At 37.5% G+C, this 15,377-nt stretch overlaps 1 protein-coding gene across 6 annotated transcripts in view; it reads right to left on the minus strand.

Annotated features, from left to right (window-relative positions):
- Positions 1–15,377, minus strand: part of SMC2 (structural maintenance of chromosomes 2) — a 47,918-nt gene that overhangs the window by 21,573 nt on the left and 10,968 nt on the right. For all 6 annotated transcript variants that reach the window (XM_033237929.1, XM_033237926.1, XM_033237930.1 and 3 more), the window contains exons 10-15: positions 8,164–8,397; positions 6,536–6,695; positions 5,933–6,050; positions 5,189–5,327; positions 3,712–3,831; positions 1,659–1,863 (exon numbers count right to left, since the gene is read on the minus strand). In XM_033237929.1, coding sequence (XP_033093820.1) covers positions 1,659–1,863; positions 3,712–3,831; positions 5,189–5,327; positions 5,933–6,050; positions 6,536–6,695; positions 8,164–8,397 — 976 coding nt within the window. The remainder of the gene's footprint in view (positions 1–1,658; positions 1,864–3,711; positions 3,832–5,188; positions 5,328–5,932; positions 6,051–6,535; positions 6,696–8,163; positions 8,398–15,377) is intronic.

Below are 15,377 nucleotides of genomic sequence, written 5' to 3' on the forward strand. Positions count from 1 at the left end.
AAATGGAGAAACGTGTCCCTTCTGAAAGTAAGCTTTAGGAGGCAGTACATAATTTATCATTTGCTTTCCGTTTGCCCTGAGAAAAATATGTTCAAGACAGGGAGGGACTGCTTCTCCTTCACAATGAGTCCCAGAATGAGAATAGCACTGAGCAGAAAGGCAACTGATCTGCAGCAGATGTAGCATTCACATGAAATAAATTTGTTGTAAGCTAAGACTGGGGGGCTGACCTAAGTTCTGATACAGCGCAACAAGCAGAATAAACCGATTTCACATTATACAACTATAATTATCTGGCAGTGACAGGCTGAGGTATTATGTGGACAAAGAAACTCTGCAGATTTGATGGAAGAATGCTAAGGTCAATTAAAAATGCTGTTTAAACACTTGGTAATTAAGATATGGGGTTATTTCCTATCCTGTAAGTAAAAACTTCAAAAGCATCTGAATCAATAAAATCTAAAAAGTTTCTTCTCTTGTAGACATGTAAAAACAGTCTCTTTTTATCTTCCATTTGCAGATACTAGTCATTTGACTGTGTACTGTAGAACCTAATACCTGCATGGAAATCATTGAACTGGCTATTGTTTTCATGGCCTAGAAAGACATTAAGTCACTTGATACCTCAAATGGCTTTATGCCGTTTACTGGGTTAAAAACACAAACCCTGAAATCAGACTGCTGCGATTCAAATTCTGAGTTCTGCCACCCTGTATTGAGTTATTTAACCAGTCTGTATCTTCATTTCTGCAACTGTATATTAGAGATGATAATACTATGCCTACTTCATCGTTGTTATTAAGAATTAATTCTTATTTAAAGCCCATAGAATAGGGTTTTATAGAATGATAGACATGTTCTATATCTGCATTGTCTAATTATCCATTAATCATTTGTGGTTATGGGCTCTTGAAATGTGACAAATGCAACCAAGGAAATTACTTTTATTTAACTTAATTAAATGTAAAGAGTCACATATGGCTAGTGGCTACTGTACTGGACAGCATAGTTGCAGAACACTGGTATACAGTAAACATATTCAGTGTTTGTTATTCGATTGTCTTGACAAAGATCTGCAAACTCAGTGTGGCAAATACCAGACCAAGAAGAATACGATCACTGTCTAAGAATTCCTTTAAGACATTAAGGTACCATTTCAAGAGCAGGTTTAATTTTTTGTTTTACTTTTGACAGGAGGTAGGCGGCACTGGCAAACACACAAATGAGAAGTTAACAGGTTTCCTGAAGAAGTGGGTAGTTGGGCTAAAAATGTACTTAAGAAAGGCCTCTTCCTATTTACTACAAAGAATTGTGAGGACAAAAGGATATAAGTCGGGCGCGGTGGCTCAAGCCTGTAATCCCAGCACTGTGGGAGGCCGAGGCGGGTGGATCACGAGGTCAGGAGATCGAGACTATCCTGGCTAACATGGTGAAACCCCGTCTCTACTAAAAATACAAAAAACTAGCCGGGCGAGGTGGCGGGCGCCTGTAGTCCCAGCTACTCGGGAGGCTGAGGCGGGAGAATGGCGTGAACCCGGGAGGCGGAGCTTGCAGTGAGCCGAGATCGCCCCACTGTACTCCAGCCTGGGAGACACAGCAAGACTCCGTCTCAAAAAAAAAAAAAAAAAAAAAAAAAAAAAAAAAGATATAAAACTTACCTCCACTCAATGTCCCATGAGGATCAAACACATCCCCTCCGAGAGTTACAGTTCTAGTCATTATCCTCTTATCAAAGGCCACTTTTTTGGCATTATCCATATTGTCACAAACAAATGTTGTTCCAAAGACAAACTCCATTGCTTTCTGAAGTTCTGGTTTATATTCAACCAGGGAAAGAGCCACATGAACGCTGTCAGGGCCAACCTGTGGGACAACAATAGATACGCCACAGTACATACTACTTCTTTTCCTTTCAGGTATTATTTTATAAACTAGTAAGAACTGCTGTAATGGAAACTTAAGTAATACTTACCTAGCATTAAAATTCTTTCTGAACTTTCTAAAAAGCTATGTAATCGGGAAAAAAAAATTGCAGGTTTAAATACTGAAAGATCTATCGCTAAGTAAAATATTCATTAATAGCTAGTACTGGGCATCATGAAAGTTTCTATCAATAAGGAGCCATCACCATGTTTCTAAGTGTCCATTATCAAAGTTGACTGGACACAACTTTCTTAATGATGGTACAGATTGAGTATCCTTTATCCTAAATGCTTAGAACAGAAGTGTTTCAGTTTTCAGATTTTGGTATATTTGTACTACAGTGGTTGAACTTTCTAAATCCAAAATGTTCCAATGAGCATTTTTTGGGTGTCAGAGTTTTGATTTTTGCAAAATTTCAGTTTTTGGACTTGGAGTGCTTAACCTGTAATTCCCAGATCAACACAACTATATGAAAATTTTGTTTCAATAATCAGGAATTTGGTTTAACAAATATTTTTTCATACAAATGAAACATGCTAGAGCAGTCATCTGCCAGTTACAGAAATAAAAACACAAGTAATAGAGAGTAAAAGTAATTTTAAAAATCCCTCAGTCCTCTATTTTGATCACAATGCTTCTTCTCAGCCTTTGTTTATAGACGCTACCTCTGCCATCATTTTAAGAAAAAATAAGCATCTCTTTTAGAGCTTAGTATCAGCAGTGGCAATCACAACAAAAGAAGCTCTATGTAACGTATGTTCAGTATTGTTCTTTGATGTGGCAGCTACCATCAAATAGGTCTGGCTAAGGGATCTGAGGCAAAGTATTTTTGCTGTTACTTGAAATCCCAATTTCCTTCTAATGCTGGGACTTGACGTATGGCTGAATTAACTTCCTGAACCTTCTGGACTTAATGGTGATTCTTCAAGTAAAGAAAGTACCAACCAAAAACACCACCTTTCAATTACTCAGCATTCATCCTCCCTCTCCTGATAGTATACATATCAACACAACTATATTTTGAAATCATTTTCATTGAAATCTTCTGAATTTAACTAAGGATACAACATCCAATTAGTTACAAGTGTATTTGTAAATTTCACAGAAATGTTTTTTCAACTCATGTACTTGGAATGTCTGCTCAATAAAAAAACTGATTACAGCTGAATGTTATCACTGACTTCATGTTTTCACAGTATTACACAACTACAATAACTTTTAAATGTATTTCCTTGTACTGATCTATTTTCTTACTAGCAAGCATGTCACTTTAGATCAACGTCAGCAGTTGAATGGGATCCTGGTCCCTGCTATGTACCTGCACAGGCTGAATAACAATCTAGAAGAACTCTAATAAAGAAGCATCACTGCAATACTAATGAAGGCCTCCCATAATGGATGTCACTGTGGGCAGTTTAAGTATGCCTGACATAGGAACAAAAACAAAAACTTGAAGAATTTGGGGTATTTATCTAGAAGCTCAATTCTAATCATTCAGGAATCAGGAGTGTAATTTTCACCATCACCTGATAGTCATGTGACTTAAGGTTAAAAAGGACATTCTAATACCACAAAGTGAAGTATATGAAAGGGAGTTCAAGTCTTTCAACATTTCTATTTTCTTGTCACCTAATTGCACAAGCCAACCCAATTTTCTTGTATTTTAATTTTGTGGGTCTGTATATGATTATGCTCCTCAAAATTAACGTCTTCTAACTTAAAAAAAAAACACACACACACCCACACAGATGAAGATTAAACATATAAATAAGACAAAATGAGACTTACAAGATTCTGAGCCACTCTCAGAGTTTCTGGTGCAATACATCTGGCTGAAATTTTATTGAGTGGAATTATGGTGTATCGACGTTTCAGTTCCCCCCTTTCGAGTAGCTTTTTACCAGTAACCTACAACACACATTAGAATTTTAAAAACGCACGTTAAAAAAGACAGAAAATTGAGAGAATGCAAGTTTAGTAGTCTATAACAAATGTTTAGTGCCATTTATCCCAAACAATCAAGCTATAATTATTATATGCAATGGAACATCATTTGACCTTGAAAAAGGAGATGCTGCCATTTGTGACAACATGAATAAACCCAGAAGACATGATGCTAAGTGACATAATTAGACAAAGAAAAAAAAATACTGTATGACCTCACTTGTACATGGAATCTTTAAAACGAAGTTGAACAAATAAAAAGAGTAGGATAGTGGTTATCAGGGATGAGGAGGGAAAGAAAATGGGTGGAAGTAGGTCACAGGTCAAAGCATACTTACTTGCAGTTGGGTAGGATAAATAAATCTACCTATTCAGAGATGTACTGTACAGCATGAGGACTATAATTAATAATAGTGTATATTGAAAATTTGCTAAGAGTAAATTTTAGGTGCTATCACACACAGAAAAGGTAACTATGGAAGGTGAATGGCTATGTTAATATGTTTGACTACAATAACCATTTCACCATGTATATGTATCAAAACATCTTGTTGTACATTTGTTTTTTTCTTTTTTTAGAGATAAACAGTCTTGCTCTGTTGCCCAGGCACGAGTGCAGTGGTGTGATCTCAGCTTACTGCAACTTCCACCTCCCAAGTTCAAGCAGTTCTCGTGCCTCAGCCTCCACAGTCACTGGGACTCCAGGTGCGCGCCACCGTGCCTGGCTAACTTTTGTATTTTCAGTAGAGATGGGGTTTTGCCATGTTGCCGAGGCTGGTCTCGAACTCCTGGGCTCAAATGATCTCCCTACCTCGGCCTCCCAAAGTGCTGGGATTACAGGTGTGAGCCACCGTATCCAGGCTTCTTATACATTTTAAGTATATATAATATAAATTAAAAAAAAAAAAGTAAATTTGACAATGACTATGTAGCATTTACAGGAAAGAGTATGAGCATTTTACAGAAGGATAACAAGGAGAAATGAAGAAATGTAGATAAATTCAATGTTACCTTGATGGGAAGACTGACATTAAAAACAGGTCATTTGCTCTCAGATTATTTTACAAATTAAATTCAACTTATACAGCAAAGAGATCCCAAAAGTTTCAGATTGGTAATATGCATTCTGAGTTTCTGAGTAAGCATGAGCCTTCCTTTGGAATAGTTATCAAAAAGTTATGAACCAAAACAATTTTACCCTGTAAATACGTCACCTTAGAGGAGAGCCTTAAAACATCAAGAAAGTATTCAATTCTTTTAGCAGCACATTACTTTTCAAGCTAACCAAATTTAAAATTTTTTAAAATTAAAATCAACTTACTTCTGTGTCTACTACAACATTGTAGAGTCGTTCTCCAGCCACTAATTCTAAAGCTGTGGTTGCAGAAGTATCTTTCACACTAATCAGAGAAGCCACAAGTCCTTTCACACAATTCCTGTTCCAGTTCTTCTCTGGATCCCTGAAATACAAAAGTTGACAAAAATTTATCTTAGATAATAAAGTAGAAAAAGTTATACTTTACTCATCAAGAGCTCTTTTGGACAACACATTAAAGTGAAATGAAAGCAGAATCAGCACATGGTTTTAACAAACTAAAAATTTTAAAATGTCCCAAATGACTAGCCAGCTGTTGTTTTTACATCAATCAATAGATCTTTCAGTATGTTTCAATGTAATAAGAACAACTCTGATGTTCTAATCGCTATAATACTTATGATTACTGTAAATATTCCATTAACCCACATAGCAAAACAAATTATAAGATGTAAACGTGGATATTTAACATTAATGACAGAATAACTTTAAAGACATTTTGAACTGAGATTAAATTTCCCTGATTTTAAGATTAGTGCCATCATTAGCCATTAAATTTCACAAGAATTTCCCTGCCAACATTTAAAACATTTCAACAAATGCTTAAAGGAAAAATACCAGTGAAAGAAAAGCAGTTACAACAAATTTCATACAAAAATCTCGGTGTCGACAAAACTTTCAGACTACTTCCAGCTTAAATAAAAATGTCTTGATTACTTCTATCTTAAAATTCAAGGCAAAGTCTCTTACTTGTATGCAAATCGAAGATTGGGAAATCTGGCTAATAGAGCTTCATATGTTTCTTTCAATCTACCAATATCACGAGACAGCTGCCTGCGCTTTTCCAAAAGGCTTTCCTCTTTATTTTCTGAAAGATAAATCATAATAAATTAAAACCAAGTTTTAAAAGTTCAGTCTACTGTTTTAAGGAAAATATTAGTAACCACTATTTCCAAAACATGCAAAAAATACAAATTTCTGTAACTATTACAAACGCAGGCTGAACCTTCCAATTTCTATCCATTGTCAAACATTATTTCCAACAGTAAATAATTTTCATTTCAAAAAATAATATACAAACCGAATGCCTACTAATGTAGAAATACACAAATGACATTTTTGAGCTTTCAAATGATTGAAGCAGGAAATTCTCAATACTGAGTTTTCAAAAATTCAAGAGTTGTTTTATAATTAGGTTTTTTTTTTACTATACTTACAAACACTTCTTAATACTAACGCTCGTTAATAGGCTAAGAAATGTTTCCTACTTGCTTGCGTTCTTTATTTAAATTAGCTTTTTATCAAAAATCACTACCTCCTCATGATCTGATTATCATGTTTTTAAAGGCAAACCTTCATAATTTAGCTTTTTCATTTCAGCTTCAAGGTTTTCTTTAAGTCTTTTTACAGCTTCTAAAGCTTCTTGATCCTTCCTGTAGCCACTATCCATCTTCTTAACTTCAGCTTGTTTATTCTTTAATTCCTGTTGAGCATGCTTCAACTTCATCTGAGCCTGTGGCAGAAAAATGCAACAGACTATAGGATGTATGAGGGAGACAGTGCTAGTAATTAAATGGCCAAAGATTCAGATTGGTTTTACTATGAGATCTTAGCCTTAAAAATTTAATTGTTTGGTCTCTTGGATTAGTACTTCAAGAAATTAGTCATTTCTTAGTATTTTCTTCTCAAAAACTACAAAAGTATAAACTAATATATGATCAATATGTTGTTAAAGAATTTGAAATTAAAGTCCATATTTTAATAAGATATGACATATTAAAATTGAAGGATTATATCGAATAACTGTCAGTAGCTGGTAATTACAGCAAGCTAGAAATCACAACTCTCCTTCCTTTCCTTTCCGCTTAGTTGTTCAAATTCGTATTTGTATATATTTGTGAGTGCTGTCTAAAAACAGTTAAGATACTGAATTGAGCAATAAGATCTAAAATTATATAGGAAAAGAAGCTAAACTGACAAAGAAACATAAATGCTGAGAGTCTAATAATTAAATGCTAGAACTATTTAAATTAAATGTGTCAGGCATTCAAGAGTTTATACAATTGACCACTGCTTCTTAAAACTATGAACTAGTATTCTAAAACCCAGATGGGGGTATCCTCCAAAACTGTGTATTTTTTCCCCGTTCCCTTATAAAATAATAGACAGAGTACTTTAAAGATTTTCTACTGTTGAGAGTTCTTATAAATTTGTGACTGTCATCTCTGTCATGCCTGAATGAAAAAGTTGCAAATATATAAAGAGGAAAACCTGAGGATTAATGCATAATCACACACATTTGTGTACCTGTTTTAAAATCTGCATCTTCCATTTAAAAAGAAACAATGATATGCCTGTGTATATGTATTTTTTCTGCTAGCAAAATTCTTGTGTTCATAGGACTTTAAGTTGTACTACTATGTAAAATCTGAGAAACACTGTAATAGACTGACAAGACTTTTAAGATTATGAAATCAGAGTAGGGAGAACAAAGACTATAATGTGGCTAAATGTGAGGTACAGATACTTCCTAGAAAAATGTAAAGCTTCAGAAACAAGGTTTTAAGAACTAGGTATGATAGGCAAAGCAATGGGGAGGACAATCCTGTTTTCCTGTTAAAGCTTAAGACTTCAACATTGTGATATTAATAAAAAATAAAAATAGCCAAAAAAAGAATAAATGGATTAATCTCTAAAATTCCACACAATGCTGCAAACAGAACAAAGCATTTATTACACTCACATACTGAATTAACGTAATTTATGTTGTACAGCATCTTAACAAATTAGGTTCACCAATATTTAGCAATAATATATTTGAATTTTCCTGCATTAGGCATTAGAGTTGCAGAATAACGTAAACAAACAAGTTCCTTGACACTGATTATTTTCAACATTATGTAACAATTGCCAAAGCACAATGTGAAAAGAAACTTCTTAAAAAAAACAGCAATCATATAGTGCTTAATGTCTATATTTACCTGTTTGGCTTCTGTCTGAGCTTTACTTATATCATTTTTACAGGCCATCATTTGACCAGCAAGAGTTGCTTCTGCTCCATCTTCATTACTGGACAGGCCAGCGGAAACTGCATTGAAGTGCTGCTGTGCAACCGCCAGAGCTTCAGCATCTTTATTACTTGCTTCTTGAAGGGCATGCAGTCCATCTGTTATCTTTTTAACCTCTTTTTCCTTTGCTGCTAAAGTTTTAGAGTCCTTTAGGAAGAGTTTCAAATGGAAAAATAATGTATTTCAGGAAAAACATCTACTTTCTTATACGCATATATCCTTATGTAATCAAATTCCATAGCAATTTGGAGTGAGCATAATAAAGCAATTTAACCATCATAACTGTATATAAATACTGAATTATCATTTTGAAGTTACAGTTTTTAGAATAAATATAACTCTTAAACACTACTTGAAATATTTTCATTCCATGTTATAAATTAAATCCATGAGACACTGGGCTAAATAATAATTGCAGATTTAAACAAATCACTTGAAGGGACTAAAAATGAATTTCTAAAACTGTAAAACTGAAATAACAGACATCCTACACTAAGCTTAAAAGTAGATTTTAGAATTAAGAGCACATATATGAAAGTATTTTATAAACTGTCAAGAGCCATAAAATTCGACCACTAAATAGTTACAGAAAAAGTATTACTATTATGTAACACTTTTTAGGTAATATTAACCAGATATCTGACACTATGCAAGATACCAGCCCCGAAAAAAGAAAATCTAACGATCTTATTTACAATGAAAGTGACAACAAATTATGGCCCACTTGATTAGTTCATGATTCATCATTTATTAAGTGCTTACTGTATAGTAGACCCTGTTCTAAGACACTAAAGACACAGACTAAGTCACTGTTCTAAGGGAGCCTATATTCAAGGTTAGAAGACATGGTCAACAAACAAAATAAGGTTGGGGAATAGAGAGATAGGAACTCGTACTTCAAGAAGAGTAAGAGAAGGCCTTTGAGATGCCATTTGAACGGAAGACTGGATGAAGTGGGATGAGTGACTGTGCAAATACTTGTGGGACAGTATACTTGAAAGCCCTTAGGAACATGTTTGAATGTTTGAGGAACTGGACTAGGAGCACAGTGAGTAAATGGTTAAGGAGCCAACAGTCATATCATGAAGCACCTTGCCGGCCATGGTAAAGACTTAGATTTAATTATACAGTTGATCCTTAAACAAGATGGGAGTTCGAGTACAGACCCACCACACAGTCAAAAATGCTTTTGATTCCTCCAAAAACTTAACTACTAATAACCTACTGTTAACCAAAGCCTTACCAATAACATAACACAATTAACTTATATTTTGTATGCTACATTATATATTGTATTCTTGCAATAAAGCTAGAAAAAAGAAAATGTTAAAAGCATAAGAGAAAATACATTTACAGTACTGTAGTGTATTTATTGACACGGTAAGTTTATATCATCTGTTTACAATATAAATCATCTGTCTGGAAAGGAAGGCAACTACAGCTGCAGACCTCAATCTATGGTATATTATCAAGCAACTCAACTGTTTCTTGTAGCATCCTGACTTCTCTCTGCTTTTTGGGAGCATTTTCAGTATCACTAGTGCCACTTCATATAGATCCCATGTTATTCGGGTTTATGGTATTGCACTAAACATGATGAAAAATACAGGAGAACCACAAGACATCACTTTCTACCGAGCTTGCCACTTACTGGAAACGCGAACTACTCAGAAGTAAATGATTAATGTCACACTGAGTTTATTTGAGTTCACCACCACAGCAACAGGAGGTGGCTACAAAAGTATTACAATAGTGTAGTATGTTCTATAGTTTTATGCAGTTATTTAATATTGCATCTTTACATTTGTTTACATTTCTCTGAACTACAAATAGTGCCAAATATGGTGTTTAAGTTTTGAAAAATTTTAACTTTTTATAACAGATTTTTGTGTATTTTATTGTAGTAAATGATAAAATAGACTAGTACCTACATATATTTTGTGCATTTATGACATACTTAAATTTTTCTTAATTTTTTTGATATTTCTAGGTCATATGGTATTTGTCTGCAAGTTTTTTCAAATTGTTGTAAACCTTCAAATAATTTTCCAATATATTTATTGAGAAAAATCTGCTAATAAGTCGATCCACGCAGTTCAAACCCATGTTGTTCCCGTGTCATTCAGCGTACATGTAATTTGGAAACCACTGAAGGATTTTAAGCACAGGAGTGATGTGATTCAATTTATATTTTAGCTTCTGTAAAGAACAGACTATAGAGTGGCAAAAGGAAAAAAGTAGGGCAACTAATAAGCACATTATTGCAGTAGCCCTCATGAGAGGTGATGGTTTGAATGAAGTTGGCAGTAATGCAGGTAACAAAAAGTGGCTGTATTCTGAATACACTTTTAAAGTTAACAGAATTTATTGATAGACTGGATCTAGATATTTAAAGAATGGCGAGAATCCAGAGGACTCTTAAGATTTCTGGCCTCAACAATTAGGTAAATAGTGGTACCATTTACTGACATGAGGAAAATTCAGTAACTCAGGTGGGTCTGGGTAGATGAGGAAAATTCCTAAATTCTATTCTGAAAATGTTGTTTTACACTTTTTAAAAGTCATCCAGGTAAAAATGTTAATTAAGTAGCTGGACAAAGAAATCTACAGTTTGTTGGACAGTCATCTGGATGTCATTAGACTAATCTTTTTTTTTTTTTTTTTTTTTTTTGAGGCGGAGTCTCGCTCTGTCGCCCGGACTGGAGTGCAGTGGCCGGATCTCAGCTCACTGCAAGCTCCGCCTCCCGGGTTTACGCCATTCTCCTGCCTCAGCCTCCCGAGTAGCTGGGACTACAGGCGCCCGCCGCCTCGCCCGGCTAGTTTTTTTGTATTTTTAGTAGAGACGGGGTTTCACCGTGTTCGCCAGGATGGTCTCGCTCTCCTGACCTCGTGATCCGCCCGTCTCAGCCTCCCAAAGTGCTGGGATTACAGGCTTGAGCTACCGCGCCCGGCCATTAGACTAATCTTATTCTCCCTTTCTCAGTTGTGGTTCTTAAAAATAGCTGTAGAATGTGCTAGAAAATGCAACATTCTGATAGAGGGAATGGCCTGAATAATCCATACTCTATTTCAGTTTCCTCCTAGAAATATGCATGTCTTTTCATGCTTTAGCTCAGCAACTCATGTAAACCAGGGGATCATGTGCTGACCACCCCCATTTCTCTATTTCTGTGATACAAACCCAGGGCAGGCTGGGTTTATAGCCTGGGGTGTAAACCCAGGGCAAGCTGCTTTCTAGGGTCCATCAGCTGTATGGGGAACACACAGATGGAACTCCATCCAACACTTGTGGGAATGGCCCACCATGAAACCTAGGCGTTTACTATTACTGCCTATCTGTAGGAAATAAATTTGCTTCATATAACTTGTGCTGTATGAGTTCCATTAACACTGACAAGTTGGTAACTAGTACATAGTGAACTTGTTTCATACCATCACTGCAGTTAGTAGGGTCTGTTCTGACAGAATCATGGCTTACTGATAAAGCTGGAATGGCTTCACCCCTTCGCCTCCCTGTCCCCAATACCCAGCCTAGGGCAGAGATATCACCCTAAAGGGTTGAGGGGCTTGGATATGCAGCTGGATGTTTTATGGAGAAGGAGCCATAATAAATGGAATATAGATGACCCCCTCAATGAATAAGCTGGCTGCATGAATTGAGGCAGAGCAAGAAACAGAAATGGGGGAGCTCGGCACATGATCCCCTGGTTGTTGGACACATGTAATTGCTCATTCCCAGGGCCAGATAGCTCGGGAAGCGGGTAGTCAGATGGATCCTGAGAGGGAACAGGAAAGAGGTACTCAGACAGTCCCTGAGGCATCTGAGAGAACCAACACATACAACGCAGGCCTCATAGAAAACGAAGCTCACTAGAGGATGAGTATACAGAAAGGCCAGGAAAGACTTATGCAGCCTGGTTGAAGTGTTTGTTTGATAAAGGGACACTGTGGATCCAAATGGCTAAACAGAATAGTTTAGAGCAGGACCAAGGTCTCCAGGTCCCCACCAGAGATGGCCCTATACTCCTGTTAAGATGAGAAAAAGAAATGAAAGTAAGCTTTTCTGGAGTTCTTGGATGCCGGAGCCCACAGGACTTATTTCCAGTTTTCCTAGGGAAAAGTTAAACTGATGACCATGGGAGGGTTTCAGGCAAATGTAATGACTCACTATGCTTACCTGCTGTGAGTAGATACTTTGTGTCACTTTGGGTGCTGGTGACCACAGTTCCCACCACTGAGTATGGACATTGATAGTTTGGTAGCTTGTGGTGCAGAACATCACCACTACCTCAGGAGGTATGCCCCTCACAGCTAAGAATTTGAGCTATACCAGTGGCACATATCCACCCTGACCTGCCACCTTAGACCTCATAAGTTATTCAAGACTTACCTAAGACCTCATAAGTTACTCAATGAAAGCAGTATTGCATACCAAATGGAGAATAAGACACTACTTTCTTAATTCAAAACCCACTAAAGATAAAAATGTCACAATGCACTGGCCTAGTCTGGCTGGTCAGACAGGCCTTTGGGGCATGAAGACTAATGGATGGTCATAAGATGAATGTCAAGGTCACTTGGACAGAAAGCCAAGGAAGTATCCCAGATACAGTCTAACAAAAATTGTTGGTGCTGGTGACACTTACTAACAAAAAAGAAGCCCCACAGCTGGTAGGTCTCTTGGGTACTAAACACAGCATATAACCCATGTGGGTGTTTTTTTGGCCCCCTTTAATCCTGGTGACCAACAAAGCTGCCAACTTTGAACAATGGACTTTGCAGTAGCAGGCCTTAGAAAACAATGTAAAGTGGTAGCCTTGCTGCTGCTTTCAAAACATTTACAGTCTGTTAGTCTGATGCAATGACAGGTGTCCACAACCACCATGCATGCTGACCGGAGTCTATGGCAACAGAAACTTGTCACTGGGAGACCTAGCCTCTTCGAAGTTGAACTTTTAAGTTGCTTGAGGCAGCCACCCGATACAGCTCTTGGAATGTAACTTTTTGCTTGCTATTGTGCACTGGTGGAGACTGTGTGTCTTAAGGCTAGAGCACCACATGCGACTCTGTGACTTAAACTGCCCACACTTGAGTGCTTACAAAAAAAAAAAAAACCCTATCAATGAATTATAGCAGGCTCAAAAGAGCTTGATTATCAAACAGAAATGGTACATTTGAAATCAAGCCCAGTTGCAACCCCAAGGGACCAGGAGGCTTCATGAAAAAATGGCTTGCTTATTAGAAGGGTCCAAACAACCCACAGGGGATGCTTTGGCTTCTCCTCTGGCTCCCTGGGTCCTAAGATTCTGAGATGTGCCTACCAATGGTATGGCGTGATTTACTGAAAGTTCCATCAAACAAAACAGGAGGGATCCTCTTGACTGTAGCCACCATCAGGCCAATAAGTGGTCATCTTTTGACTGAGGCTGAACATGGACATTATGCTCAATGGGTCAAACTATATGCAGTGATGATGTCCATTTGGGCCACCCCATCGCCATATCTTGCTACATTTCACCAAGTCATAGGCTGTTGCCAACAGCCTAGCCATCTGGTCAGCAGAAGGGCAACTTAGTGACTGGACTGCTAAAAAAAAATCCCCTATGTGGGCCGGGCACGGTGGCTCACACCTATAATCCCAGCACTTTGGGAGACTGAGGCAGGCAAATCCGACCTGAGGTCGGAGTTTGAGACCAGCCTGACTACTATGGAGGAACCCTATCTCTACTAAAAATACAAAATTAGCCAGTTGTGGTGGTGCATTCCTGTAATCCCAGCTACTTGGGAGGCTGAGGCAGGAGAATCGCTTGAGCCCAGGACGTGGAATACAAGGTGTAGTGAGCCGAGATTGTGCCATTACACTCCAGCCTGGGCAACAAGATCGAAATCCTGTCTCAAATAAATAAATAAATTAAATTAAATTTAAAAAAATCCCCTATGTAGAAACAAGGACATGCTTTCTGAAAGCGACAAATATATGTCACTCATATGGACCCTGATGCTACCCTTGAAAGAAACATGTCATTTTTTTTGATACTTCATCATATTTCACTCTGACCAAGGAACATCCTTCACTGCCCAACCTGCATGACAATGGGCATTCTCTTGTGGAATACAATGGACTTTCCATGTACTCTGTTATTCACAGGCCAATGGAGCTAAAACGAAGCAACGAGAATGGAACAATGAAATAGCCTACTCATAAAGTAACTGAAGGATATCAAGGTGGCCTGTTAGTGAGGTGGTACCAACATCTGACTAGGGCATTATGGACCTAAACACTGTACTTTAGCACAAAGGAAACACAGCACTGCAATGCATATTATGATAGCTCGGGAAAATCTGAGATCCTAGGAGTGTTAGGTGGGAACATCTGAGATCCCAGGAGAGTGTTAGGTGGGAGCACTGACCTGTCAATACACTTTTTCCACAAGAATGTGGCAGCAAAGACCTGGAAGCATAACACCTCCCAAGCTGTGGCCATGGCAGGTAACATAAGATATTAGACATGATATCCAGGAACTTTCTGTCATAGCCCACAATGACAATCTGGTCCTGCTAGTAGTGAACTACCCTAGCATTCCTAATGTCACAGTGTACATCAATAGACCCTAACCCCTGGCTTACATGAGAGGACATAGCATCTGTCGCATAAAAGGGTGCTAAAAATGCCGTTTTAACTTAACTGTGGCAAAATGTTATGATGAAACATAACCTCAATGGGTGCGCCCCTTGGTGACGAAGGAAACACAATGAACTAGTGCAAGCCCTCTGTGTAGGAGCTTCATGAACAATTGTGTACGGGGGAAACTGAACTTATGCAACTATACCACTAATGAGATTTAGCTGGCAAACGCTAATGCCTCCCTACCCATGAATGGGGCCACTGAACAGTAAAACAGGGGAAACGGTGCTATGTAAGTTTATATAAAAAGGCTGAAACCCTAGGATACTTTCAACATTTAAATGTTAGGATAGTTCAACATTCAAAAGAGATTGAGTACTGTGAGGAAAATTAGGCCAGTAAGTTGTCCTGGAGTCCAGGTAAAAAAGATGTTTGCCAAAGACTACATCATTTTCCATGGACAGTATAGGAGTGACCCAAACAGAAGATGGGCGATGTCAGG

This window comes from Trachypithecus francoisi, unplaced genomic scaffold, assembly GCF_009764315.1.
Source record: "Trachypithecus francoisi isolate TF-2019V2 unplaced genomic scaffold, Tfra_2.0 Lachesis_group16, whole genome shotgun sequence".
Taxonomy (NCBI): domain Eukaryota; kingdom Metazoa; phylum Chordata; class Mammalia; order Primates; family Cercopithecidae; genus Trachypithecus; species Trachypithecus francoisi.